Source organism: Neolamprologus brichardi, chromosome 7 (assembly GCF_056152115.1).
Source record: "Neolamprologus brichardi isolate AB-2024 chromosome 7, ASM5615211v1, whole genome shotgun sequence".
In the NCBI taxonomy this organism is placed as follows: domain Eukaryota; kingdom Metazoa; phylum Chordata; class Actinopteri; order Cichliformes; family Cichlidae; genus Neolamprologus; species Neolamprologus brichardi.
This window is the reverse complement of record NC_142110.1, coordinates 46,082,431-46,107,048: the sequence shown is the minus strand read 5'-3', so window position 1 is coordinate 46,107,048 and position 24,618 is coordinate 46,082,431. Positions and strand designations below refer to the sequence as shown.

General features: G+C 39.5%; 1 protein-coding gene across 3 annotated transcripts; it reads left to right on the top strand.

The window, feature by feature from the left end:
• On the top strand, nucleotides 1-24,316 carry arvcfa (ARVCF delta catenin family member a). Of its 3 annotated transcripts, none has more exons than XM_006788915.2 (16): nucleotides 1-253; nucleotides 6,646-6,822; nucleotides 7,440-8,056; nucleotides 9,424-9,902; nucleotides 9,975-10,158; nucleotides 10,258-10,375; nucleotides 11,939-12,104; nucleotides 12,886-12,903; nucleotides 13,030-13,101; nucleotides 13,922-14,049; nucleotides 19,394-19,544; nucleotides 19,630-19,822; nucleotides 20,087-20,198; nucleotides 20,529-20,616; nucleotides 21,675-21,754; nucleotides 23,387-24,316. In XM_006788915.2, exons 1-16 carry the CDS (start codon nucleotides 233-235, stop codon nucleotides 23,477-23,479), a joined length of 2,697 nt encoding a protein of 898 aa, XP_006788978.2. In that variant the 5' UTR covers nucleotides 1-232; the 3' UTR covers nucleotides 23,480-24,316. The 3 variants fall into 3 exon arrangements, with proteins under 3 accessions (XP_006788978.2, XP_006788979.2, XP_087699831.1); XM_087843705.1 differs by lacking the exon at nucleotides 1-253 and adding an exon at nucleotides 397-483; XM_006788916.2 differs by lacking the exon at nucleotides 13,030-13,101.
• Nucleotides 24,317-24,618: the final 302 nt, after the last annotated feature.

The window sequence follows — 24,618 nt, the reverse complement described above, 5'->3', positions numbered from 1 at the left end:
TAGAGGCAGAGAGAGGGAGAGCGGGAGGGAGAGAGAGGGAGAGAGAGAGAGAGAGAGAGAGAGCGCGGACGTGTGTTAGTGCAAGCAGGGAGGAAGGATGGCTGCTCATGTCTGAACTGCCTCAGATGCTGAAAGAGAGTCAAGGCAATATTCAGCAGAGGCAGAGAAACACAAGTCTCACTGGGGGACGCATCTTGTTCATCATTTGTGGGGAAGCAGAAAAGGTTTGGCAATGCCTGCTGAAGTGAAAGAGGTAAGTGTGTGTGGTGGAATGGCTCTATTTGCTCTGTACCCTCCCTCTTTTTTTTTTTTTTTTTTGCCCATCAGTTTTTTTTCTTCCTGCAGAGAGAAAACTGTAGCAATCCACAGCTTTGCATTCTGCCTCTGTCATGATGAATGAAAGAGGCATCAGTAGCTTCACCTCCTTACCTCTCGCTGCTGGTCGGTGCGGTCTCCTTGCGTGCATGGGGACATGACGCTAAGGTCTTCATCAAGTGTGCGCATGTTTGTGAGTGTGCTCGTGTGAACATGCATGCTGCTTTTTTTGTTGTTGTTGTAGGCAATATCATGAGGAGGATCATATCTGATTGCATTAAGAGGAAAGGTTGTTCCTCTTGAGGGGTGTGGGGGGTGGCAGGGAGGGGGGGGGGGGGGGGTGATGCTGCACACACTCTGCTAAGTGCATTGCCATGATGTACTGTATCAGTGAGACATTAAATCTGACCATGCAGCATTTAACTATTTGAGGATCAGCCTGTGATCAGGAGTGAAATCTGGCTTCTGATGGAAATGTTGAGGAAGAATTTCCTCTCCCCATTTTTTTCACTCTGGATTGTCATTTTGAATCAGTATTTCTTTCAAACAGAGAAGCGTGGCTACATCAAGCTTAAACATGATGCATTGCATAATGGCCCTTCTGCAGGAAATTACCCACAAATAAGAGGAGTTTTATTAAAGCGTCTGCCATTTCAGTGCAATTTTAGCTCACTATTCTGCACATTTGCACTTAAGCATCACTGATTCAACAGATAGTAGAGGGCAGATGAGTTGTGACAAAGTTGTGACTAATGTCTTCTGACATCAGCAGGCTGATGTCATGTTTTATTATCCCGTGGCAGCATTACTGTTTCAATCCTCCGTTCGGATAAAGACAAGCTGTCTTTTTAAGCAAATTTATACCCCAGTTTGATCACTCCTAAATGACTTTGACCCTCACATGTAAATGCAATCAAGAATGCCCGTTGTTCTTTTTTTGAAATAGACCTGAGACCAGATTGAATCATGGCTTGTGTCTGTCATGCCCTTGAGCTGGTCACCAAAATCTGAACTTAGTCAGCATTAGATCAGCCTCTTCCTCCCAAAATAAAACCCTGAGTGCTGCTGCTGCTGGCCTCGATTCTGAGAGTTGATGGGAACAAGATTCTAATCATGTCATTCTGTCCCTGCACCACTGCACCTAACATCTATATACCATAACTCGTTTTTTCCCCCTTTAAATCTCAGTCGGATTCAGAATCATCATCTTGACCTATTTGGCTCTGCGAGCATACTTAGTGATGGTGCAGTGAGTTATTTAAATGAGCTTTGACTCACAGGGGCCTGGCCTTCCCTGGAGCTTGAATCAGACAGAGACAGCACACAGGCCACTGTCCAGCCTATTAACATCCTGCAAATCCTTAATCAAGCCTTCTGTAGAGGACAGTAGTACCCCTTCTGTCTTTTGGCCAGGCCTTCATTTAATGCTGCCTAACAATATCCAATCAGCCTCCCCTAGAGGTATTCAGGCTAGGATCATCCCCCCACTGCCAGTTTCTCCTGGGTGACCCTTTCATCTCCACTCCCCACTGACACATTTTGCACATGGATATGAGGGGCTCTTGTGAGGTGAGGTGTTTGAAAGCGAATCAGGCTCTCTTTCGCCCTCTCCACACATTCAGTTAGCTGCTCACTGCAGCCTGATTTAATGCAGTGGGTTTTAGTTCTCGCCTCTTGTTCAGTTTAATGCCGCAGCCTCAGAAAGAGGAAAGCTTGAGGAGATTTAACAGTTTATTTTGTTTTATCTCAGTATATTGTGCATGTGCCGTTGAGTGATCACGGGGAAAATTGATTTAGATTAGTTGGAGGACTTGTTGAGGATGGTTCACTGATGATGCAGTTGAATAATTTTCTTCATTATAAAAGATTTTAATTGTACTCTACTGTTTTGATTGGGCGCTTTCATTATTGCCTGTATAATTTTAACTCTTCACTCAGAGGGTCTTGAAGACTCAAGGATGTACATTAGCCATTTATTACAATGAGCAGAGCCGTTAATCAAATTTCTGCAGACACATACTGAAATAATTGTGAAGTTTAAAGTCAGCTGAAAATGTGTTTACAGTCAAAAAGTTCCTCCAGTTATTTCTCAGACCAAGATGTTCAATAATTAATCCACTCTGCTTAATGAAACCAGTTTTGTTAAATTGGAGGGGAAATTTAACTTCTGCCTGAAATAAACAAGATTAAATTATGGAAATATCCACATTTTGTACCAGAGCAGTAGCACAGCTCAGGGCTCAGAGATGCTAAACCACGTTTCACCGATTTGTTATTAAGTAATTAACTGTCTGAGACTCGTACAGTGCCATTACAGTGTCGCTCTGCTCAGCGTTTCGCTAATGGGCCATTTCAAGAAATTCTTACTTAACACATTGTGAATAAGGTAGATACAGTTTTTAACAACACAGAGGAACCAGTATTACCTGCATGATGTTTCAGTCAGTGGAGCTGATCTGATGCATACTTAATTCTGAGGAACTCAGCATTATCCCATCCACTTCAGTTTGCAAGCACCGAAGATGGGGCAATATATGTCAAGTAATAAATATACAGTGCTGTAAAAAAGCATTTGCCCCCTTCCCCATTTTCTTATTTATTTATTTGCTGCATATTTGTCACACTTACAAGATTTAGAATATCATAGAAAAAATAGAATACATTTAGTCTAATTAAAATTAGACTAAAATAACTTTAGTAAGCGCTTGAACTGATGGCTGGTGATTCTCCTTCAGGATTTCCTGGTAGAGATAAAAATTCATGGGTCCATCAATTATAGCATATTATCCAGATCCTGAAGCACCAACACAGCCCTAGACCATCACACATGTATATTATTTTTTGAAATCAGTCTTGGGATCATCAAGATGTTTTTTTGTAAAATTTGGGACAAACCTTTGTGATCTTTTTGGTCAGCAGTGGTTTCTCCTTGAAACTCTTTCATGGATCCCACTTTTCCTCAGTCTCTTTCTTATTGCAGAATCATTAACTCTGAACTTAGCCGATGTGAGTGAGGCCTAGATGGTATTCTGGGTTCTTCTGTGACCTCCTGGATGAGCTGTCCTGGAGTCATTTTGGTAGGCTGGCCACTCCTCGAAAAGTTCATCATTGTTTCAAGTGTTTTCAAGTTTTCTCCATTTTTTTTGATTACGGCTTTGATTAGGTGGTTCGGGACGTCCCAAAGCCTTAGAAATGGCTTTGCAACGCTTTCTAGACTGATAGATGTCACGACTTTGTTTCCTAGCGGCTCTTGGGTTTCTTTAGATTGTGTTTCCCCAGGTTATCTTTGTCTAATAATAAAAATAGTCTGATGATCTGAGTGTGACTAGTATGCAAAAAACTAAGAAATACTTTTTCACAGCACTCTATCTTTGCTTAGTCTTTGAAAGCTTCCTTGTAAAATGACTGTCAAATATATATTTTTTTAATGTTGAAAGATAATTTAGCTCCCTGAAGTCATAACGTTTTAAGTTTTCACAAGTGCTGAGAAAGTTGGCTGATAACTTTATCAGTTTAAATAAGGGGAGTAGTTTCTCAATTTTAACGGGAATTGAGTGTGAAAGTTCAGGAATTGCCTATTACAGCTAAAACAAATGGAAGCACACTCCAGTGCACATAAGTAAGAAAGCAATTATGCATATATCCAGGGATTATAGATATTTTTGATTAGATTACAAGATGGCAGAAACAAGCCAACTGATTCTGTATTGTGCACTCTAGTATGCATATAAGGCTTCCTTTTAGGGTTCCTTATTATGTCGCTACGTTTCTTTTACTTTCTCTCTTTGTTTTTGTGCATGATAGGCATGATCGTGGACAGAACTGCCCTGAACCAGCTTGAGTCATTGTTTTCCCAGTGGACATTTTGCCCAATTAGATTACAGTTCACAAAAAAGCTCATACACAGACAGATTGTTGTGTTTTTTTTTCCTCCAGACTTATATTAGTCTAATTTAAAAAGTGAGTATATTTTTCATCAGGAATTCACAGTTTGTGTTTTGAATTACATAAATTACATGATAATTTAAAGGAGATGAGCTCTCAGCACTGACTCTGCTCACAACCCAACATTAAGTGCAGCTTCCTTATTATGTGCAATTGCTTTAATGACACAGTATGCTATCATAATGTTGTTTACTAAATTGCAATGTCCTTTTTAATGTATTGTAAGAATTATGTACATTAGAGCATGGACAGCAATATATTTCTCAATTTTAGGCAGTTGGATTTAATTATATACTATGAAATATTTATATGTAAATATATCCTATATATTCTTATGCATACGGTTATATTTTGGTCAGACGTCTACACACTGTCATCATGGGCATGAGTGTCGTGATAATTTGGGGTGTTAAATGATATCTTCAAGCTGTTCCTTTTCCAGGGTGGAATGACAGCACATATCTTTAATCACTTACAAGAATAGAGTGCACAAGTGCACATGGTTCTAAGTCTTTTAAATGGACAAGGCCAGGGCTTATTAAATTCTCATTAGTGATCATGATTTTCATGAGTGAGTTTCTCTTTGCCAGCATAAAAATGATTTGTTTGATAGCTCTCACTGGACTGACCAATAATCAGAACAATGAGAAATCCCAAGGAACTCAGTGAAGATCTAAGATGGAAAATTGGAGATTTATGCAAGTTAGGAAGAAGCCATTTCTAAAAAACTGCATATTCCAAGATCGTTAGTTCAGACAATTGTACTTAAAACATTTGGATGTGTCACCACTTTCCCAAGGTCTGTAAGAAGACCCATCTAAGGAAATTGGTTAGATGTTCAGGAATAGCCAAGGCTCAAGTGAAGTTTTATGGTCAAGAGACAATGGATGAGCTATTTGACAAGACGTATTTTTGGAGGAGTACAGATGAAGCTTTCAAACCTAAAAACACGATACTAGCTGACAAGCATGGTGGTGGGAGCCTTATACTGTTGGACAGTTTTGCTCCCAGTGGTGAAGACTAGGACTGTCTCCAAATTCTTCAACTTCACCTTAAACCAACAGCTAGATAGCTTAAAGCACTTTAGTTTGGTGTTCCAGCAGGAAACGATCCTCCCAAAAAACAGGTTTTGGAATAGATAGAGCAGGTTAGCATAAAGCTCTGGAATAGCCTTGTCAAAGTCTTGACCTCAACCTGTCATAAGGAGTGTGAAGGTGGAGAAAGGAGACTTTGAGGACTTAACTAAAATAAAGTGGGGCTTTTATTGGGGCCGAGGCAGGAAATTCACATGGCTAGAGTCCAGATATTGGAATAATGATGTGGAGGAAACACAATAGTATGACACGACAAGGAACAAAGGAAAACTGAGGGCTTACATACACACACAAGGTAATTAGGGAGAGAAGACACAGATGGGAAAAAGAAGACACAGGTGAACAGAATCAGGTGGTACAGCAATATAAAGATAAGCCAGGGAATGCACAAACAAGACAACATTGAAAACACTGGGTCCTAGGCGCAGGGACCCAACCATAGTAAGTACTAAACACCAAGCGATTAAAGATGGAGAGCTGACAAAAAGACATAGGAAAGACATGATAATTAGAACTCAAGAACCAAAATATAACCTTCCAAAAAAACAAACAAACTATAAACTCCAGCACATAATCCAAAACAACATTACAAGAACATAACAAATCATAAATATGGAAATTCTTAAAAAAGGACCAAGAATTACAAACTCAAACCCTAACTTGAAACTACAAAAATGTATGGACTGCGCTTGAAAGCTGGACCAAACAATTTAAATGAATTCTAACACAATTCTGCCAAGAAGAGAGCGGTCAAATATCCACCTAGAATGATCCCAGAAGCTTGTCGTTAGCTACCAAAAGCATCTGGTTGAAGTGCAACTTATTAAGGACAATTTGATCCAGTATGTATGATTTAACCTTTATGGATTCTACAGAAACTTCTGCACTTAATTCTTGTTTTTTTAGCCTGACATTCATCCATGATGAGTGTATTTAAGCTTCTGACCACAACTATATATAAAGATAGAATGCGCTATAGTTAGTATAGTGACAAAGCAAAATGATGGGGCAATTGTTTAACATTTCATAAAACAGCCACTGCTTGGCTCCCCACCCTCATCTGCTCAGCTGTGTTGATACACTGCTGCATGTGCTGCTCGACAAACTGTTTCACAAAACCTATTCTAAATTACTTTTTCTGAATAATGTTATGTATTTTTTCCCCATTTTTCATATTAGTCAATGCATTTCCTAGTAACGCTGACTAATTGATCGGGTCGGGTTGTACACAATACACACCATTAATGTGATCACTGACAAAGCTTTACGTGGTTCTTTTTTTATTATTTAGGAGCAGAGTGCAGAGGGGCCTCCTCCACTGTCTTTGTCCCAGGAAGCCAAAGAAGGAGCTCTGGATAACCCATCAGCCAGTGACGAACTGGACACGCCCACTTCCATTGCCTCTGTGATGACCTCGACCAATGAAAGCTCCACAGAAACCGACACCCCACAGCAGACAGACACTGAGGTGAATGACTTTAAGGTCACACTTTGCCACCACCTGGTAACTTAATGCACCTTGTTAATGTAGATTATGATTGATTGGCAAGTCCACAGACTTAAAAGGTGTATTAATCATTGGTCATAGAATTGAATATGGTTAGTTTAATTTGACAATAAGTTATCGTACACTCTGCAATCCAAGAGTTAAAGTAAAAATCAATTTACTACAGCAGACAATTAAATTTCCAGCAATTGACTCTGCTTCCAAACAGTGGCTGGGCCTCAACTTCTTTTGCTGGATTCCAATCTGAACTCATTTTCAACTAAGGGGAATTCATTATCCTTTGGCAGAAACAAAGAAGTCATTATTTACTGTAGGCTCACTAAGCCAGGGATGTGCTAAAAAGATGATGATTGATCATCACTATAAGAAATGGGATATGCCGTAGAGTTAAAAACAAAATGATTAACACACTGCAGGTAACAGAAACAATTTTGTGCAACTGTAGTACATCCAGACCAAATACCTCCCGATGTCACTGTAAACACCAATTTTCTGGGATTAAAAGGAAAGAGAGAAAAGTGGGAAGATTAGCACAGATTCTGATAAGACTGGGATAACAGCTGCGTCTATCTTTGTAGGAGTCCAAGGCTGTGGAACAAGAGGGTGAAAAGGCCACGAGTGAGACCCAAGAATCTACAGAGATACAGCAGGAGAACCTGCAGACATCAGCCTCACCTGATCTCACATCACCATCAGTGGTTCGAGATGACGCTACCACTGAACAACCTACTCCTGAAACAAGCACTCAGCCCTCTGAGGCTGTTACACCAACCACAACAACCATCAGCACTACCATGGCACCCCCACAACCCCAGCTGATAGTGCAGCCTTCTGAGCCTCAGTCAGCTAACCCAGACAGTCAGAGCGCAGTGTACGCCCTACCTGATGCCTACAGAGGTATCGGGGGTGACTTATGTGCAGGATATGGAAGCCTGTCCCGAATTAACCTCCATGGCTACTGGTCCGCCAAAAACTTCCAGTCAGGGGCTCACTACACCTTACCCTTCCTCAGAGACAGCTACGCCTCTGCAGGCCTGAGCAGCCAGCCAGAACAGGACGGCCACAGTGAACGGGGAGAAAACCCTGTGGATATGAAGACCAACCACCCACCTCTAAATTATCCAACACTGGGGGGAATCCACCAGTTTAGGCCAATCACCACCATGGAGCTTCTCAGGGAGCCCTCGAGAACCAGGTAGGTAATGATACATTAGATGACATGTTATGGATCCCACAGTGTGTTTCTATCTTTTCATTATGGCCTACAGATGGGGACAAATACAGCTCAGTCCTTATGTAGATAATTTGAGGGAAGAATTTGTAATTTGTAATATATTCGTGTTGGTTTGTCAGTCATTCTCTACACTATAGAGGTGAAGATTTAACAGGACATTCTTAAGTGAAGCAGTTGAGCGGGTTTGGTGTGGAGTGAGTTTATTTAGGGTAATTTATGTGTGTGTTTTGAGGAGGGGCTAGTCGGAGGCGAAGAAGTTTGGTTTATTGAAATATCAAGAAGGTCTCTGGTAATGAATTCACCTTTTACAAATGGCCTCTACAAACTGAAGCTAATCTGAAAAGCCAGTTGACCTTTGACATTCATAGCAAGCATATATCCACACTACAACTGATTAGTTTTTCTAGCATGATTAAAGCAAAAGGTTATTGACACGTTTTCTAGAAAAATTCCTGACAATTTCCGAAAAAAATATTATAAATCTCACAACCTAACATTTTAAATATGTACATCTAATCTTTTAACAATTCCAACAGGTTGCCAAATTCCAATCTCACAGGACCCACCATGATAATACTATATACTAAATTATTTACCTGCACAAACATCCAGATTCTGTCTTTGCTCCAGTCTCGAGTCAGCCTGGATAATAGAAAGACAGATGGACAGCAGTTAAGTAGCAGCTGGTATCAATCGGGGATGGCAGCCTGCTGCAAAGTTGATAAATAAGGAGGTTTCACCTGTTATTGGCTGCCAGAAGCTTTTCCTTCGCTCGTGCAGACAGACAGAACTGTTTACCAAAGCTACAACACTTGTAAATTTACTGAAGCTCAATCTATTAGACACAGTGATTGTAATGTGAATCTGCTTAATTAAGCCTGTTGAATTTTAAAGAAACAATACGATAGATTTTGGGAAATGGTTCACTTTCTTGTTGAGAATATGCAGACGAAAGATACCACCTCTCTTACAGTGGAGTCTGAAGCTATGTGATTGTTAGCATAGCTAAGCATAAATTCTGTATTCAGGAGCAAAGAGATAACCTGGCTTTTGTTCAAAGGTGAAAAGAAAAATGCTAAAGTTTTAAATTTGTGGCCACTACACAACCAAATTTCACAAGCAAATTTAGGCACATTGTTTATTAAGCTACAGAGGTAAGCGGCTACTGGCTAATTTTGGTACTGGTACTAGCTAAAAAACGCTTATTAATAATTTCCACTTTTAGCAAGGAAGTAAACACATGTTCCAGATGACTTGATATATGAGATGTATTGTTATCAATCCTGATCCACACATGAACGTGTGTGTGTGTATATCTGTCTCTATAGAAGTGGCTACGACGACGCCTTCATGGCACAGCTGGAGGGGAACCTGAATCCTTTCTTCCAGGCCATGTGTCGAGCGCAAACCCTGCAGTTACCCCACAAACGAAGCAGCATGGTCAGCCTGGACAGTATCCGAAGAGACCCGCGTTGGAGAGATCCCAATCTGCATGAGGTGATCTCCATGCTCAGCCACCCAATGGACCCAGTCAAGTCCAACGCAGCAGCCTATCTGCAGCACCTGTGTTATGAGAATGACCGAATCAAGCAAGAGGTCCGCCACCTGAATGGAGTGCCAATTCTGGTGGGACTATTAGACCATCCTAAGGCAGAAGTCCACCGCAAGGCCTGCGGTGCACTGCGCAATATATCTTTCGGGAAAGACCACAATAATAAGATGGCCATCAAGAACTGTGATGGAATCCAAGCTTTAGTTAGGCTGCTGAGGAAGACTAGCAGCATGGAGGTCAAAGAGTTAGTGACAGGTATCGCTGATTTTTTTTAAAGCTACTTCTTCAACTTTATTCTTTATTCATAATTGTATTCTATCACTGCAGGCACCCTGTGGAACCTCTCATCACACGAGCCACTAAAGATGATGGTAATCAACCACGGACTTCAAACACTGACTGATGAAATCATCATCCCACACTCAGGCTGGAAGAGAGACTCAGCAGACCCCTCGAAACTGCAGAGCGCTGAGTGGACCACAGTCTTCAAGAACACCTCTGGGTGTCTGAGGTAACCCCGCTGGCCATTGTGGAACATATGACAAACAGCCGGTAAAAGCTCACTTGTGATGGAGTTTGTGCAGCTTTGCAAACAAAGTTGTTTCTGCAGGAACGTCAGCTCAGATGGGGCCGAGGCTCGACAGAGACTGAGAGAGTGTGAGGGGTTGGTGGCTGCGCTCCTTCATGCCCTTCAGTCAGCTGTTGTCAACAAGGACACAGACAATAAGGTCGCTGCAGTCACTACTCTTATTTCAAGTTTAAGAGTAAATGAAAATCTAAATGTAGCTTCTAATGATGACAATTATTTCTCAAAGCTGCAGAGAAATGTAACCATGCTTAAAATTGTGACATCATAACTGGTGATGCTGGTGACTCCTAATATACAACAGTGTAGCTGCATATTTTTGACATTATCACTGACTGCATGTTTATACACCATATAGTTTTTAACCTTAATAACCCCTATAGCTACTTACACCTCTACTATACAGTCATATACATTCTTATCAACCACTGTTTACCAACCCTTTAACAAAGTAGTGAGGTACTTATAATTGTGAATCCAAACAGGTCTGTGGGAGTCACTTGATGGAATGATTAATTGCTTGTATCGCTCTTGGGATGAAAAGATGTACTGGACATGCCCAACAAACGTGCCCGACAGATGAACTTCAGTAACTCTTCAACACTACGGGTCATGCTCCAAACTTATTTAAAATGGCCTTTAGTATTGTTACAATTCATTTTACCCAGCTGACCTGTCTGTGCTTGGGCCAGTTTGGTAAACTTCACATTTACTCCACCATTTGGCCACAGAACCTAAACGTCTCAGCCATGTACCCAAGAAATGTAACTAAATATTGAACTATTTTTTCCACAGCTCTCCCAATCTTTGTACAGTTTTAGCCGCATAATTTTGACTTTTAAATTCTATGCCCTTTTCCTTTTAAAACTACTTTTCATGACTTTTAGCAGTAGAATAAATATAGCTATCTATAGTGTTCATTTATAAAATATTTATTTACTACTTGACTATTACAGTTAGTAAAGTATTTTGAGTTATTTTGAACCTGCACAGCATAACAAGTACACCATGGGTATAAATACCCCTCTTTATGTAATGCCCATAAAACTTAACAAGGGGGATTTCAAGTGCTGCTCTAAACAACAGTTTGTAGAAATTCCACTTAGGGAAAACTGTTTGTGTTGCTCTTAGTTTGTTCGTTTCAGTGTCAGTGGACATAGGATGGATGGGGTATATCGGGATGTATTTCTCCGGACCACAGATTTTTTTTTCTCTGATCCTGCTATTGGGAGCATAAAATCTTTAAACCCCGGTCATATTGGCTTATTACTTGAGCTCATTGTTTATTAGTGTCTGTCTTTCTAATTAAACCTGTGTTTAGTCTCTCTTACTGCTTAAGTGGAAGTTCTGTTTTTATGAATTTTTTAAAATGTTCTGTCTTTTAGAGTTTAGGGATGGCTTGTGAGTATATTTATTGAAGTACTTTAACTATAAAGTACTTGAAATAGAAAATCCACTGAAAGTCAAGTTGCTTTAGTCTCAAATTTAAGTTAATTTTGAAAACAGCACCAGATTCAGACGGTTATTAAACGTCATCAAAGCAATCAAGGTATGGATGAGGTTCTTCAAAGCTCTTGAGATTTTCTCAAAATTCTCCTTTTTATAAGGAGACTCTAATCTAATTTCTCTGATGTGGTATTTAAAGAATTATTTTTCTATACATCCTTTTTTAAACTGCAATCTTTCATCACTGCTCTTCACATAGTCGGTGGAGAACTGCGTCTGCATCCTTCGGAACCTGTCCTATCACGTTCACAAAGAAATACCAGGAGCGGAGCGATTTCAGGAGCCCCACGGAAATCATCTCATGAGATCCATCGGGCATCCAAAGAAAAATGAACCAGACTGTTTTTCAGGAAAAAGACCCAAAGGTTGGTAAGATACATCATAGCATGTGTGACTCAAATTAGGACTCTATATGCTGTATACAAGGTGAAAATGTCTAAAACATATCCGCAGTAATTTTATGAGGGATGGACAGTTTACTATCAAAATGTTTATTCTCTTCTTCCTCCCTTTTCAGTGCTCGACACACATTTTCTGTACTAATATTCAGCGGGATACATTTTGTTTGTTTACACTTTACAGCTGTAATCTCTGACCAGATTGTTCGTTTTGCCTTTTTTGCTGTTAGGCCTCACATTTCTTTATTATCCCTTTATGCCTCTCAGAATCTGAATATTTCATATTCCTGCAGACGGAGGAGCTGATGATAGATTTTACTTTTGGGCTGGAATGCAAGGTTCAGAAATTGGAAAACGCCTAGATATGCTTTGTTACATCAGTTATGCAATTTTTGCACCATGCCACTGATGCAACAATAAGGACAGCGAAGGCTGGACCATTATTTTTTAACATTATATACCTAAATAAAAATTAGACATGTTGCTGAGAATTAATAGGCTGCAGCACTCTGTGGAGAAGGAAACAACTTAATGGGGAACCATTAGGGTTTGAGTTAACAGTGATTTAAAGTTTTATGGTTCTCAGCAATGCTAAAGCTGACAAATACCCCTGTGAGCAAAACATTAGTCTGATAAGTTGCTCAGTGTCTCGCTACACGGAGGAGCCATGTGTTTTCTGCTGATGTGTCCGTTTTTGCGGCATAATTACATTGTTCTTTCTTCTTTCCCTTCAAATCACATTAATCAGAAGAGTGGTTCAATCAAGGTCAGTCTGCTTATTCCTCCAGAATCTTTCCGTAGCGGTGATGTTGTGATACCACGATCAATTTGTTGACATTATCTCTGTCTAAAAACCGGTGTTTGTGTGCATGTGTGTATCTGTGATATGCAGGTTGGAAAAATGGATTTATGGACAGAAAATACAGTACATTGGATTTACCAAAATGTACAGAGCTAATGAAAGGTATCCAATAATACAGTCATAAGCCTCACACTGCACTTTAAATACAACAAATGTAGAGTACCTTTGCATCAGGCTTACAGTAAATAGCTGAAAGGTAACTGTATTAAGAAGGACTTCCACTGTCTATCATTATTATCAGTCATCAGTACCTGCTTTCTGCGTTACATTATTTGCTGTGCGAGCATGATTTTGGCATGGCCTCAAAGAGAATTCATTGAAATGCAAAGCCACGCATCAGCACCTGCGCCACTTGTGGAAAATTTCATTACTAAAACAAAATAGCCCATCAACTCAAAGACTGAACATTTTATCTGGCGTTTGCTCAAAACACTGGATGACCCACATGTCTTTATGTGGTATTGTATAAGATAAAAAAAAGAGAAAAGAACAGAAATCACTATTGTACCGTATGCTTGAATACTGTATATGTGGATCTGGCTGTCATTAGAAAAGAGATCAGAGAACAGGTTATGCCTCCCACGCTGCAGTCTGTGAATGCAAATCAGAATGACAAGCATGTTATGGTTCAGGGTCAGCTTTATTATACTTGTCAGGCATCCAGCAGCCTCCGCTCCCCTGGCTTAGTACAGAAAAAAAAGTCTCTGCAGTAGGGAGTCAGCTGGAGTAGTAATTTTCTACCACACTCTTCCATTAAACAATATATATTTAGCCCCTGACCTACCAACCTGCTGACCTGAACTGACCTACATAGACAAACGTCTTGAACACAAACATATATTTGCAAACTGGTTTGGGATCTTCTTCTTCTTCTTCTTCTTTTTGTTTTTTAGAGTAATATTTCTCTGACTTTGTGTTCAAGGGTTGGAGCTGCTGTACCAGCCGGAGGTGGTGAGGCTTTACCTCTCTCTTCTCACCTGCAGTCACAACCACAACACCCTGGAGGCAGCTGCAGGAGCGCTGCAGAACCTCGCTGCGGGACACTGGGCTGTGAGTAGATAGAAGAAAGAGTTATCTCTTATACGCACAAATACCTGGGTTGCTGTTGTGAAGTGTTTAAACTTTAAATGAATGAAGTTTTAAGGTGACACTTGCTTTGATTATACTCTCTATTGTTATAGAGAAGCTATAAAGAATATAGCTAAAGAAGAGCCTTACTGCGTGACTGTAATGCTTCAAACGTGACTTACTGTCTGAAATGCTTTGAGTGGTCAGTAAGATTACAAAATCACTAAATAAATGCACGTGTATTAGGAGAAGAGAAGAAGATGCTTAAAATAAAGTTCTATCCTAAAGAAATACCGTAAGTGAATTAAACTGGAGCGATCGATTTACCCTCTATTCCAATCACTGCAGCAATCACAATCAAAAGAGACAACCTCTTCAAGTCCTTCCTTGGGGATATGCGAAGCTTTCTTTTCTTGACTGGTTGGCTTTGTTTTTTCAGGCGACATCATTACGCAGCTTACTCTCTAGTCTGACCGTGTCATCGGCATCCAAAATAGCTTTTGCCGCTGTGTGTCCCCCCCCAAGTGGGTCCATAGCTCTTCTAACTAATGTGCTTTGTAACATATAGTGCACCATGAATGTCACTACCATGTTTATGTTTATGTTTATTGATTGATTAGCATTCAAATATCTCAGTGAAGACAGAACAAAGATTTACCACAAAGCAAGAAAGCATGAGACAAGGCTAATCAAAAGGTATTGGCTGAAGCATTTGCTTATTACGCCAACCCTTTTAACAAAAGATCTTTTAGCATGCAGCTCCTGTACACAGGGCTCGAAGCAAATAATAAAATTCAATTCAATTCAATTTCATTTATATAGCGCCAAATCACAACAAATGTTGCCTCAAGGCGCTTCATAGATACAGAGAGAAAAGCCCAACAATCATATGACCCCCTATGAGCAAGCACTTTGGCGACAGTGGGAAGGAAAAACTCCCTTTTAACAGGAAGAAACCTCCGGCAGAACCCGGCTCAGGGAGGGGCGGCCATCTGCTGCGACCGGTTGGGGTGAGAGAAGGCAAACAAAGCAAAAACAAAACAAACAAACAAACAAACAAGAAAAAACACCACCACCTTAGTAAGTAACTACATCAAAGCAAAAGAATCAAGAGGTTTTCTGTTTTTTGTTTTTGTTTTTTTTTTTTGCTCTTTTCATTCTTGATATATATATTTTTCTAATACTCTATTTTTAAACATATTTTTAAACAAGGAAAATGAACTACACCTTTTTAAATCACTGTCATAACTATTCCACAGGTTAACTCCTCTAACAGAAACACATCTCTGCTTTATATTTGTCCTTATCTTGTTTTTTTTAAAGAAATCTGTTCCCCTTAAGTCATATTGACTCTCTCTGACTTTGAACAGCTTCTGAGTACTGGGGCAAAGCAAGTTATTTTGTGCTTTATACATTATCTGTGCCATTTTATATTCAACTAAATCATAAAATTTCAGGGTATTCAGATTAATAAACAAAATGTTAGTTGGTTCTATATAGTTTGATTGGTTTATAATTCTTATAGCTCTTTTTTGCAACTTGAAAATAGGAAGAGTGTTCGTTTTATATGCATTACCCCATATCTCCAGACAGTAAGTCATATATGGAAGCAACAGAGTACAATAGAGTGTCATGAAGTAAGGAGAGCCTTCAAGAGAGTGAACACCAGGAAAGCAGCAGGACCAGACGGCATCCCAGGTCGTATCCTCAGAGACTGCGCATACCAGCTAGCACCTGTGTTCACTGAGATATTCAACATCTCTTTATCTCAGTCGGTGATCCCCACATGCTTCAAAGAGTCCATCATTGTTCCTGTCCCAAAGAAACCCCACCCTGCTTCTCTCAATGACTATCGCCCTGTAGCCCTCACCTCAGTAGTGATGAAGTGCTTTGAACGCCTGGTCAGAGACTTCATCATTTCTTCACTACCAGACACACTGGACCCACTACAGTTCGCTTACCGTCCAAATCGTTCCACAGACGATGCCATCTCTCATCTCCTCCACACATCACTTACTCACTTGGACACTAGAAGGGGGAATTATGTTAAAATGCTCTTCATAGACTACAGCTCTGCATTTAATACTATAATTCCCTCCACACTCACCACCAAGCTGGAGCATCTGGGACTCAGCTCATCTATGTGTCAGTGGATCTCCAACTTCCTAACTGGCAGACCACAGGCAGTAAGGATGGGTGGACATGTCTCAGCCTCCACCACTCTCAGCACTGGAGCCCCCCAGGGGTGTGTTCTGAGCCCCCTGCTGTACTCTTTGTACACATATGACTGTGTGGCCACTACCAGCTCCACCACCATCATCAAGTTTGCTGACGACACCGTCGTGGTGGGCCTGATCTCTGACAACAACGAGGCGGCCTACCTGAAGGAGATTAGGAATCTGGAGAACTGGTGCCAGAGGAACAACCTCCTTCTAAACGTCAGTAAGACAAAGGAGCTGATAGTGGACTTCAGCACTAAGCAGGAGAGGAACTACCAGACCCCCGTCATCAACGAGTGCCCAGTGGAGAGAGTGGACAGCTTCAAATACCTCGGAGTTCACATCACGCAGGACCTGTCATGGTCCTGTCACATCAACACCGTGGTGAAAAAGGCCTGTCAGCGTCTCTACCACCTCAGACGCTTGAGAGACTTCCGACTGCCCCCCAAGGTGCTCAGGAACTTTTACTCCTGCACCATAGAGAGCATCCTGACGGGAAACATCTTAACCTGGTTCGGGAACAGCACCATGCAGGACAGACGAGCTCTACAGAGGGTTGTGCGTTCAGCTGAGCGCACCATCCGCTCAGAGCTCCCTGACCTGCACTCAATCTACAGCAGACGGTGCTGGACCAAGGCCAGGAAGATCGTGAAGGACCTCAGCCACCCCAACAACGGACTGTTCTCTCTGTTGAGGTCAGGAAAGCGATTCTGCTCCCTGAAGACCAACACAGAGAGACTGAGGAGGAGCTTCTTCCCGCAGGCGATACGGTCTCTCAATCACACCACCACACAGGACTGACCCACACATATAGTTCTTACACACACTGGACACTCTGGACATTGTTTTCACTTCATCACTTTAAGCATATTTGCACAACACTGGACATTATATTCCTCATTTCCAGTTAATATTTGTACAGCTGCTGTTATTGTGTGTATATATATTTATATTTCTCATACATTCTTATATATGTTTATATATGTCTATACTGTGTATTTTGTTGTACAGTTATCTTATTTTCAACTTTAATTTATATATTTTATCTTATTCTTTCCCAGTTAAATTACCCTTCATTCTAATTTGTGTTGTACAGTTATCTCATTCTTAACTTAATTTTTTATATTTTATTTTATTTTATTCCTTCCTGGTTAAATTTACCCCTTTTTTATTTTTTCATATTTATTTATTTATTTCCTATCTTATTCATAGCTTTTTTTTTTTTTTTTTTTTTTTTTTTTTTTAAAGTCACGAGCAGTTGTCCAAGCATTTCACTGCATATCGTACTGTGTATGACTGTGTATGTGACAAATAAAATTTGATTTGATTTGATTTGATTTGAGTGTGTATAATGATTTTTTGTTCAGGACATGCTTTGTTTTATAGAGGATAGCAATGGTTTTTGACATTTTTGTTTTCACATGGTTTATATGAGACTTCCAACTCAGCTTATCATCAATTATCACTCCAAGAAATTTATTTTCGTACACTCTTTCAATTTCAATTCCATTAACCCTGATTTTAGATACATTTTTCATTTGTCTAGTGCCAAAAATAATCAATTTTGTTTTCTTTATATTTAATGATAACTTATTTACATCAAACCAGTTTTTTAATATATTTAACTCCTTTTCCGCTGTAGTCAGAAGCTGTTCCAGGTTTTTACCTGAGCAATACAGAGTGGTATCATCAGCAAACAATACACATTTTAACAGTTTGGAAATGCTACATATGTCATTTATGTATAATATAAATAATTTAGGGCCCAGCACAGAGCCCTGAGGAACACCACAAGTTACCTTCAACTGCTTAGATTTTACATTATTGAATTCGACATATTGATATCTGTCATCCAGGTAACTTTTCATCCACTTGTATGCTAACCCTCTTATGCCATATCTCTCTAGTTTATTCATTAATATAGAATGATCAATCGTATCAAACGCCTTTTTTAAGTCTATAAAAACACCAACAGTATATTCCTTATTATCTATAGCATTAGATATCCCTTCTACAAGTTCCATCACTGCCATCGAAGTGGACCTTTTCACTCTAAAGCCATATTGGTTATCACTTAGGAGATTATGCTTCTCAATATATTTATCAATTCTATTAACAAATAACTTTTCTAAAATTTTTGAGAACTGTGGGAGCAGTGATATTGGCCTATAATTGGTAAACTGACTTCTCTCTCCGTTTTTATGGATTGGAATAACTTTTGCTATTTTCATTTGTGAGGGAAATACACCAGTTTGAAAGGACAGATTACAAATGTATGCGAAAGGTTGCACTATATATTCTATAATACTTTTAACTAATATCATGTCAATACCAAAACAGTCAGTGGACTTTTTATTTTTAAATGTCTTCACAATGTTAATTATTTCTCTATGAGTTACAGCACCAATAAACATGGAGGACACATTCTGAGTAATATGTTTATTTAGGTCGTTATTATTTCTTGACTCTGGAATTTCTTTTGCTAAATTAAAGCCAACATTTACAAAGAAATCATTAAATTCATTTGCAATGTCTTTAGTTTTATCAAGCATTCAAGAAGAAGGCCGCTCCGAAAATAAAAGGACTTTTTAAAAAATTTTTTTAACAGCTAATCATGTTAAAAGAGAGCAGATAAAAGTGCATAATTGGATTTCTTATTCATTTATGTATTTATTTTTAGATTTTACCATAGTGTAGTGGTTGGCACATTCGCCTAACCATGTTGATCCCAGCAGGAGATGCAAATCCCTTCAGGAAGGGCATCCAGTGTAAAAAATTTGCCAAATCATGTATGTGGAGCTACCCGCTGTGGTGACCCCCTTGTGAAGGGAGCAGCCAAAGCTAGCTTCCTGTATTTTACCTTACAGTTTCAAAATTTATACACTTAAAAATCTGGTTAAACCCATTCAGTTTATACCAAGCATATTTTCCTTATTCATTAGTCATTATTTGAATAAACCAACATTTATTTTTTTTATATTTCAGTGGAATTTCACTGGAAAATATTGCTTCATGTTTATGAGGGCTAAGAATTAAGACTGACCAAACAACCAAAAACCACGACGTCTTCACTCTGCTATTTTTCATTTCTGTGTTTCCATCTGAAGTGGTCCAGCTATATCCGGGCGACAGTGAGAAAAGAGAAAGGTCTGCCTATTCTGGTCGAGCTCCTGCGCTCAGACGTGGACAAAGCTGTGCGAGCTGTGGCCATTGCTCTTCGCAACCTGGCTATGGACAGAAGAAACAAAGATTTAATAGGTACAGGTTTCTAACGCCTGTATACGTTTGGCTCTATTCACATAGCCGAGCTAACATTTTCATCTTTGTCTGTCTCTGGTTGCAGGGAACTATGCTCTGAGGGACCTCGTCGGTAATCTGCCGTGTGGGCAGCAGCATCCAGCGAAGAATCTCGAGGGGGATACGGTGGTGTCCATACTGAACACTATTCACGAGATCATCACAGATAACCCAGAGAACGCACGGCTGCTCATTCAGGGTCATGCTGTGCAGAAGCTGGTGGCCATCAATAAGTCAAGGTTAAAAACCGAATCTTATATATCTACACATTTTTAAATATATAAGCTTAAATAATAAAAAAAGGCTGATCAAATAGCATTTTTATAGATAAAACAGAAAAAAGATCATTGTAGTTTTATTGGCCGTAATATCTTCTTAGACTTCTGCCTCAGTGCATCGTCTCGCCATGTTCCAGTGCATTTAGAGTTTAATCATTGAGACGTTACTGTCTTAGAGATTTCCTCTGCTTTTTTTATACAATATCCAATATGATCCGTTGTCAGCCAATCAGCGCGGGAGACAAAGGCAGCCTCCCATGTGCTTCAGACAATATGGGCCTACAAGGACTTGAGAAACACTCTGAACAAAGCCGGCTGGAACAAGAGCCACTTTAAGGTATCTGTGTTGATTTTGTGCCAATTTAAAACTTCAAGAAAAGACTGATTTTAACACAAGCATGATCATTCAAACCTTTTTACACATGGCAATGCATGCTGCCAAATACTTATAAGGAAGAAACAAGAAGATCTGTGTGGAAAAAAAGGAAAGAAAGAAAGGTTGAGAGTGTATTTTTGGCCTTGATTTATATGCAGAAAAGCAGTGTTTATAGTAAGCTTTAAGCCACTTAGCAGAGGATTTCAGTGTCGTGCCACTTTATAAAATTAGAACATCACAAAAAGCAAACCATCTGTCATCCAGTAATGTTACGTTTGTCGTCTTTCAAAGCCCACAACTACCGGAGTGCCAAAAAAACCCAAGAGCGGAAAGCAAGGAAGTGATGACATCACCTTGCCTCTCATGGACAAAACTCAAGGTCAGAAAATTACAGCGTGCATTCCTTCAGTGAATTTTTATTAAATCATCATCTAAATGAGAAAAGTGTCCTCTAGCTCTGGGAATAAAAAAGCTGTCAAACACACTGAGGTTCTTCTCATGTCACGGACAAAGACATAAACATTTGCAGTCCTGGACTACATTCTTCTTAAACACTGCCCTCAAACCAGTGATGTGCCGCCAAGGTTATCAGTGCACAGACTCGGCTTATTAGCCTGAACAGTCTCTCCTGGAGGCAGGACAGGCTCATGCATCACCAGTCACATTTGATTTCAGAAGGACACTCACTTTCCCACGTCAAGAGCGACCTCTAGCTTCCCCTTAAACAGGTTTACTCTCTTCTCTCTCAGGGCTGTTTTGCAAAACATAAACACCACTTAAACATCCTTTAGGGGTTGGTGAAGGGTGGAGGTTTTTGGGCAATCTTCTCATTGAATGATTGCATTTGCTTGTTTTTCTCTGAGCTTTTTGGTTTTAAATGGCACAAAGCAAATTTGTAAGGTAAAAGTTACACACATTTTAGCTTGTATGTGCCCCCCCCCCCTAAACAGATACTAAATAAATGAATAACATGCATAGAAATTGACATGAATATAATTTATCTTATTTGCTTATTAGTAAAAAAAATCCTGTTAAGTGAAGATTGATGCATTTAAGATGGGATTTTTTAGATTAAGACACACTGACTGAAAACGTGTCTGATTAATGGTTATAGATTTTTAGGCTACTCATAAACTCTTATTATCACATCATCATGTCTGAGTGTGCAATTATCTTCACTTTAGTGGCCCCCAAAATGTCTAAGGTGAGGTTAAATTCTAGTGTTTGTGTAATAGTCTTGTCCTTGTTACTACTGGGAGAGGCTCGAGCCCCTCAGTGACCCTGGAGTGGAAAAAAATGGATAGATGGTGTTATTGTAATGCTCACAGCACCATAATGATTAAACGCTACAGCTGCCACTGGAGATGCAAAACGAAGCTGATCAGTATCAGTTACAAGAAATGATACTATTGATATAATAGGATTTTTCTCTTGCAGATGTTTATTCAAGCTTGGAGCCAAATGATAGAATTGGAGATGGAAAGGCGCCCATTGTTGTGGAAAGAGACACTCTTCAGGTAATCCGGCTTTTTAACATTTAACAGTGACTTTGCTTGGACCCTTCTGGTGCTAAATAGATGTAGTATTGTGCAGAAGTCTTGAGTGACCTGTTAATTTCATTATATTTTGCTTCCAAAGAGCCACAGGGGTCTTGAGCAATAGTTCTCTGGGCTTACCGAAGGGCCTTCATAGTTTTTCTTTGGACACTGGCTGCTTTCTCACTCGTTTCTAGTCCAGTCCTTGTACCTGACCATTTTCACAAGGTTTTTATTTGGCCCTTCATCAGAAATGGTCTCTATGGAAGGATAACTGTCAGGTTGTTTTTTTTAAGAAAGGGAAACAGGAAGAAAAGGCTGAAGTATTCCCCAACTACAGAAAATGTTGCCTCAAAGTCAGTGGAAACAGAAGTTATGGAGTCTCAACTCTGAATTGGAAGTTTCGGTTTCATCTAGCAAACACACTGGCAATGCAGTAAAAACACATACGTGCATAGAAAAACAACAACAATGACACCCTATCAGTCGTGGATTGGCCACCCCAGAGCCCCGACATCAACGTTATTGAAGTGTGATCTATCTGACAGAGAACAGAACAAAAGGCAGCCGAAGAAGAGCTTTAAATGATACTGGGTTGTGCATCTTTACAGGATAACAGTTCACAAAGCCTAAATGTTTACTCATTTTAATGCTTTCATTTAATGCTTTTCTGATGCTTTAAAAAAAAAAGCATTTTTAAAACCTTGCTCTGGATGCAGGTTCGGTTTTTCCATTTTTTGAGAACTATGGGAGTCCTGTAGTTACTAATCAGTTATTAAACAGCCCTGCTCTCATTTTCAGGGTAGCTGATGAAATGTTTAATAAAGCGAAAAAGAGAAGGATATATCATCATAGTTTGAAAAAAGACACGAAAATAAATTCAGGTTACTTGAGTCAGGTGCACACAGTCAGTTTTATTGTGATAAACTGTTTATGGAGATTACAGTAGGAACAATATATGACAACCAACCAGTTTATAGCACCTTACAGTAAAGCTTGTATTCAACAGAGCACAGTGCAGTCATTTTTCTTTTACAGTAAGAAACTTTCACAAATGCACTTTGGACATTTTAGGAAGAATCTCATCAGGATAGTTTATATAGTTGTCCTTTCTCACATGTAACACACAGCTTCGTGGACATTCATACTCCTTGAAATGCTGTTTGTGCTCAATCGGCCGTTTGCATAGACCATTCAGGAGGCTGACCACATGACAATATAAAATATGTCTGCAGTAATTGCACATTGGCACACTCCAAAATCACATTATTTTTTATTATTAGGTAGCTGACAGGTTAAAGACGTGCTAATGTTTGAGATCTCAGCGCTAGACATTTGCATTTTCGTGTGCACTTTCTGTCATGTGATGCCTGGAAGCCTTCTGGGCTGTGGGCTGGGCTACTTGTGTGAACGGTGCTTTATGCGGTCAGTGCACTGAAAAAAACAAAACAAACGATTGCAGCTGAAAACTGACAAATATATCTGCACATTTATTGTAATTTAACAGAGTAACTGCTACAGCATGTAGGATTAGCAGATTGAAACTTGGTTACAGAATTTTGTTTTGAAGGATTTCTTTCTTGTGGCTTGTTTTTCTCATGCAAATCGGCCTAGGCGATAAGTGAAAGAAAGCACTTCATCAGAGCTGGCAGGCCTGCTGTGGGCCTCATGGATAACAAACCTCCACCACTGGACTCCTGGGTGTAAACGTAACAGCACGGCCAATCAAACCAGTCAAATCCTGCAGAGACATTTTCCACTGAGGATACCTGGACTCGTGCCACCTGAACATTCTTGTACAGAGAAACAAACAGATCCACTTACAAATGATTTCCTTTGTTTATATAATAATAAGATGTGCCAAATGCCTACATGTATCCATGTTTATTTGCTGATAGATTTTATGGCTTTTCGGGATGCTATAGGTGTACTGGATTCCTGAAATTTACGAGGGATTAAGTATGACATATGAAATAGCCCAAATATGCAAACTGCGGTGAATCATAACTCCAAAGAATATGACATGTGCAATTTGTATTTTACTCCTTAGCTACAGTATACTTCTTGTTTCTCAAGCTATTCAATTCTAAAATAATGTGGATTTGATGTTGTTCACATCAGTAGGTTTTGGGTTTACAATAGATTCTGATCTAAGTTCATTTCCGAACTATTTTTGTTAAGTGTTTGAGACATGTAGGATTAAGGCTATCACTGACCTAACCATCAAAAATATACTTGGAATTTTGTTTTTCTCGATTAATCTGAGTAGACTGTATGGCTATTTGCCAATCTCTGTGTCTCTATTCCATTTGTTTCATGAGAGGAAAAATGGGATTGTACATGTGTAACAAAGGACTGTTAATATTCTAAATTTAGGCATTTATATTGTAATGTTTATTGTAATACTCATGTTATTAATTAAAAGTTATTTATGTGTATTAGCAAAGAGCAGTAAGCGATCCTACATTCAATACAACTCTGCTTTGCAGTGTTCCTTTTTGCATTGCGATGTTGAATGAAAATGAAAATAAATTATGTGCATAATTTCTCATTTCTGCTTTTCTTTTTATTTTCCAGACTGAAGTTTATGCCGTGTTCTGTTTTATCAGTGTGCACCTGTTAGATTAAACACCTCCCACCAGTCAGACAGATTTTTTTATCCGAATGCTTAAACAGCGATTATTGAAGCCGTCTTTCTGAAAGCATTCACACTATGACACTAATTTGTTTACCAAGCACGCCGAAACTGAATGCTCATTGTCTGCTTCGCACTCAGTTTGCAATTTTGCGACACTCTTTTCTGCAGAACTTTGAACACAGCAGCACTCCAGGCGATGCTTATAATC

Bases quoted from the DNA above. Each gene is read 5' to 3' on its own strand.
- arvcfa (XM_087843705.1), top strand. From the start codon at position 397: ATGAAAGAGGCATCAGTAGCTTCACCTCCTTACCTCTCGCTGCTGGTC. The intron at 19,545-19,629 runs GTACAGGTTTCT...CTCTGGTTGCAG, and splicing joins AAGAAACAAAGATTTAATAG to GGAACTATGCTCTGAGGGAC. The intron at 19,823-20,086 runs GTTAAAAACCGA...ATCCGTTGTCAG, and splicing joins GTGGCCATCAATAAGTCAAG to CCAATCAGCGCGGGAGACAA.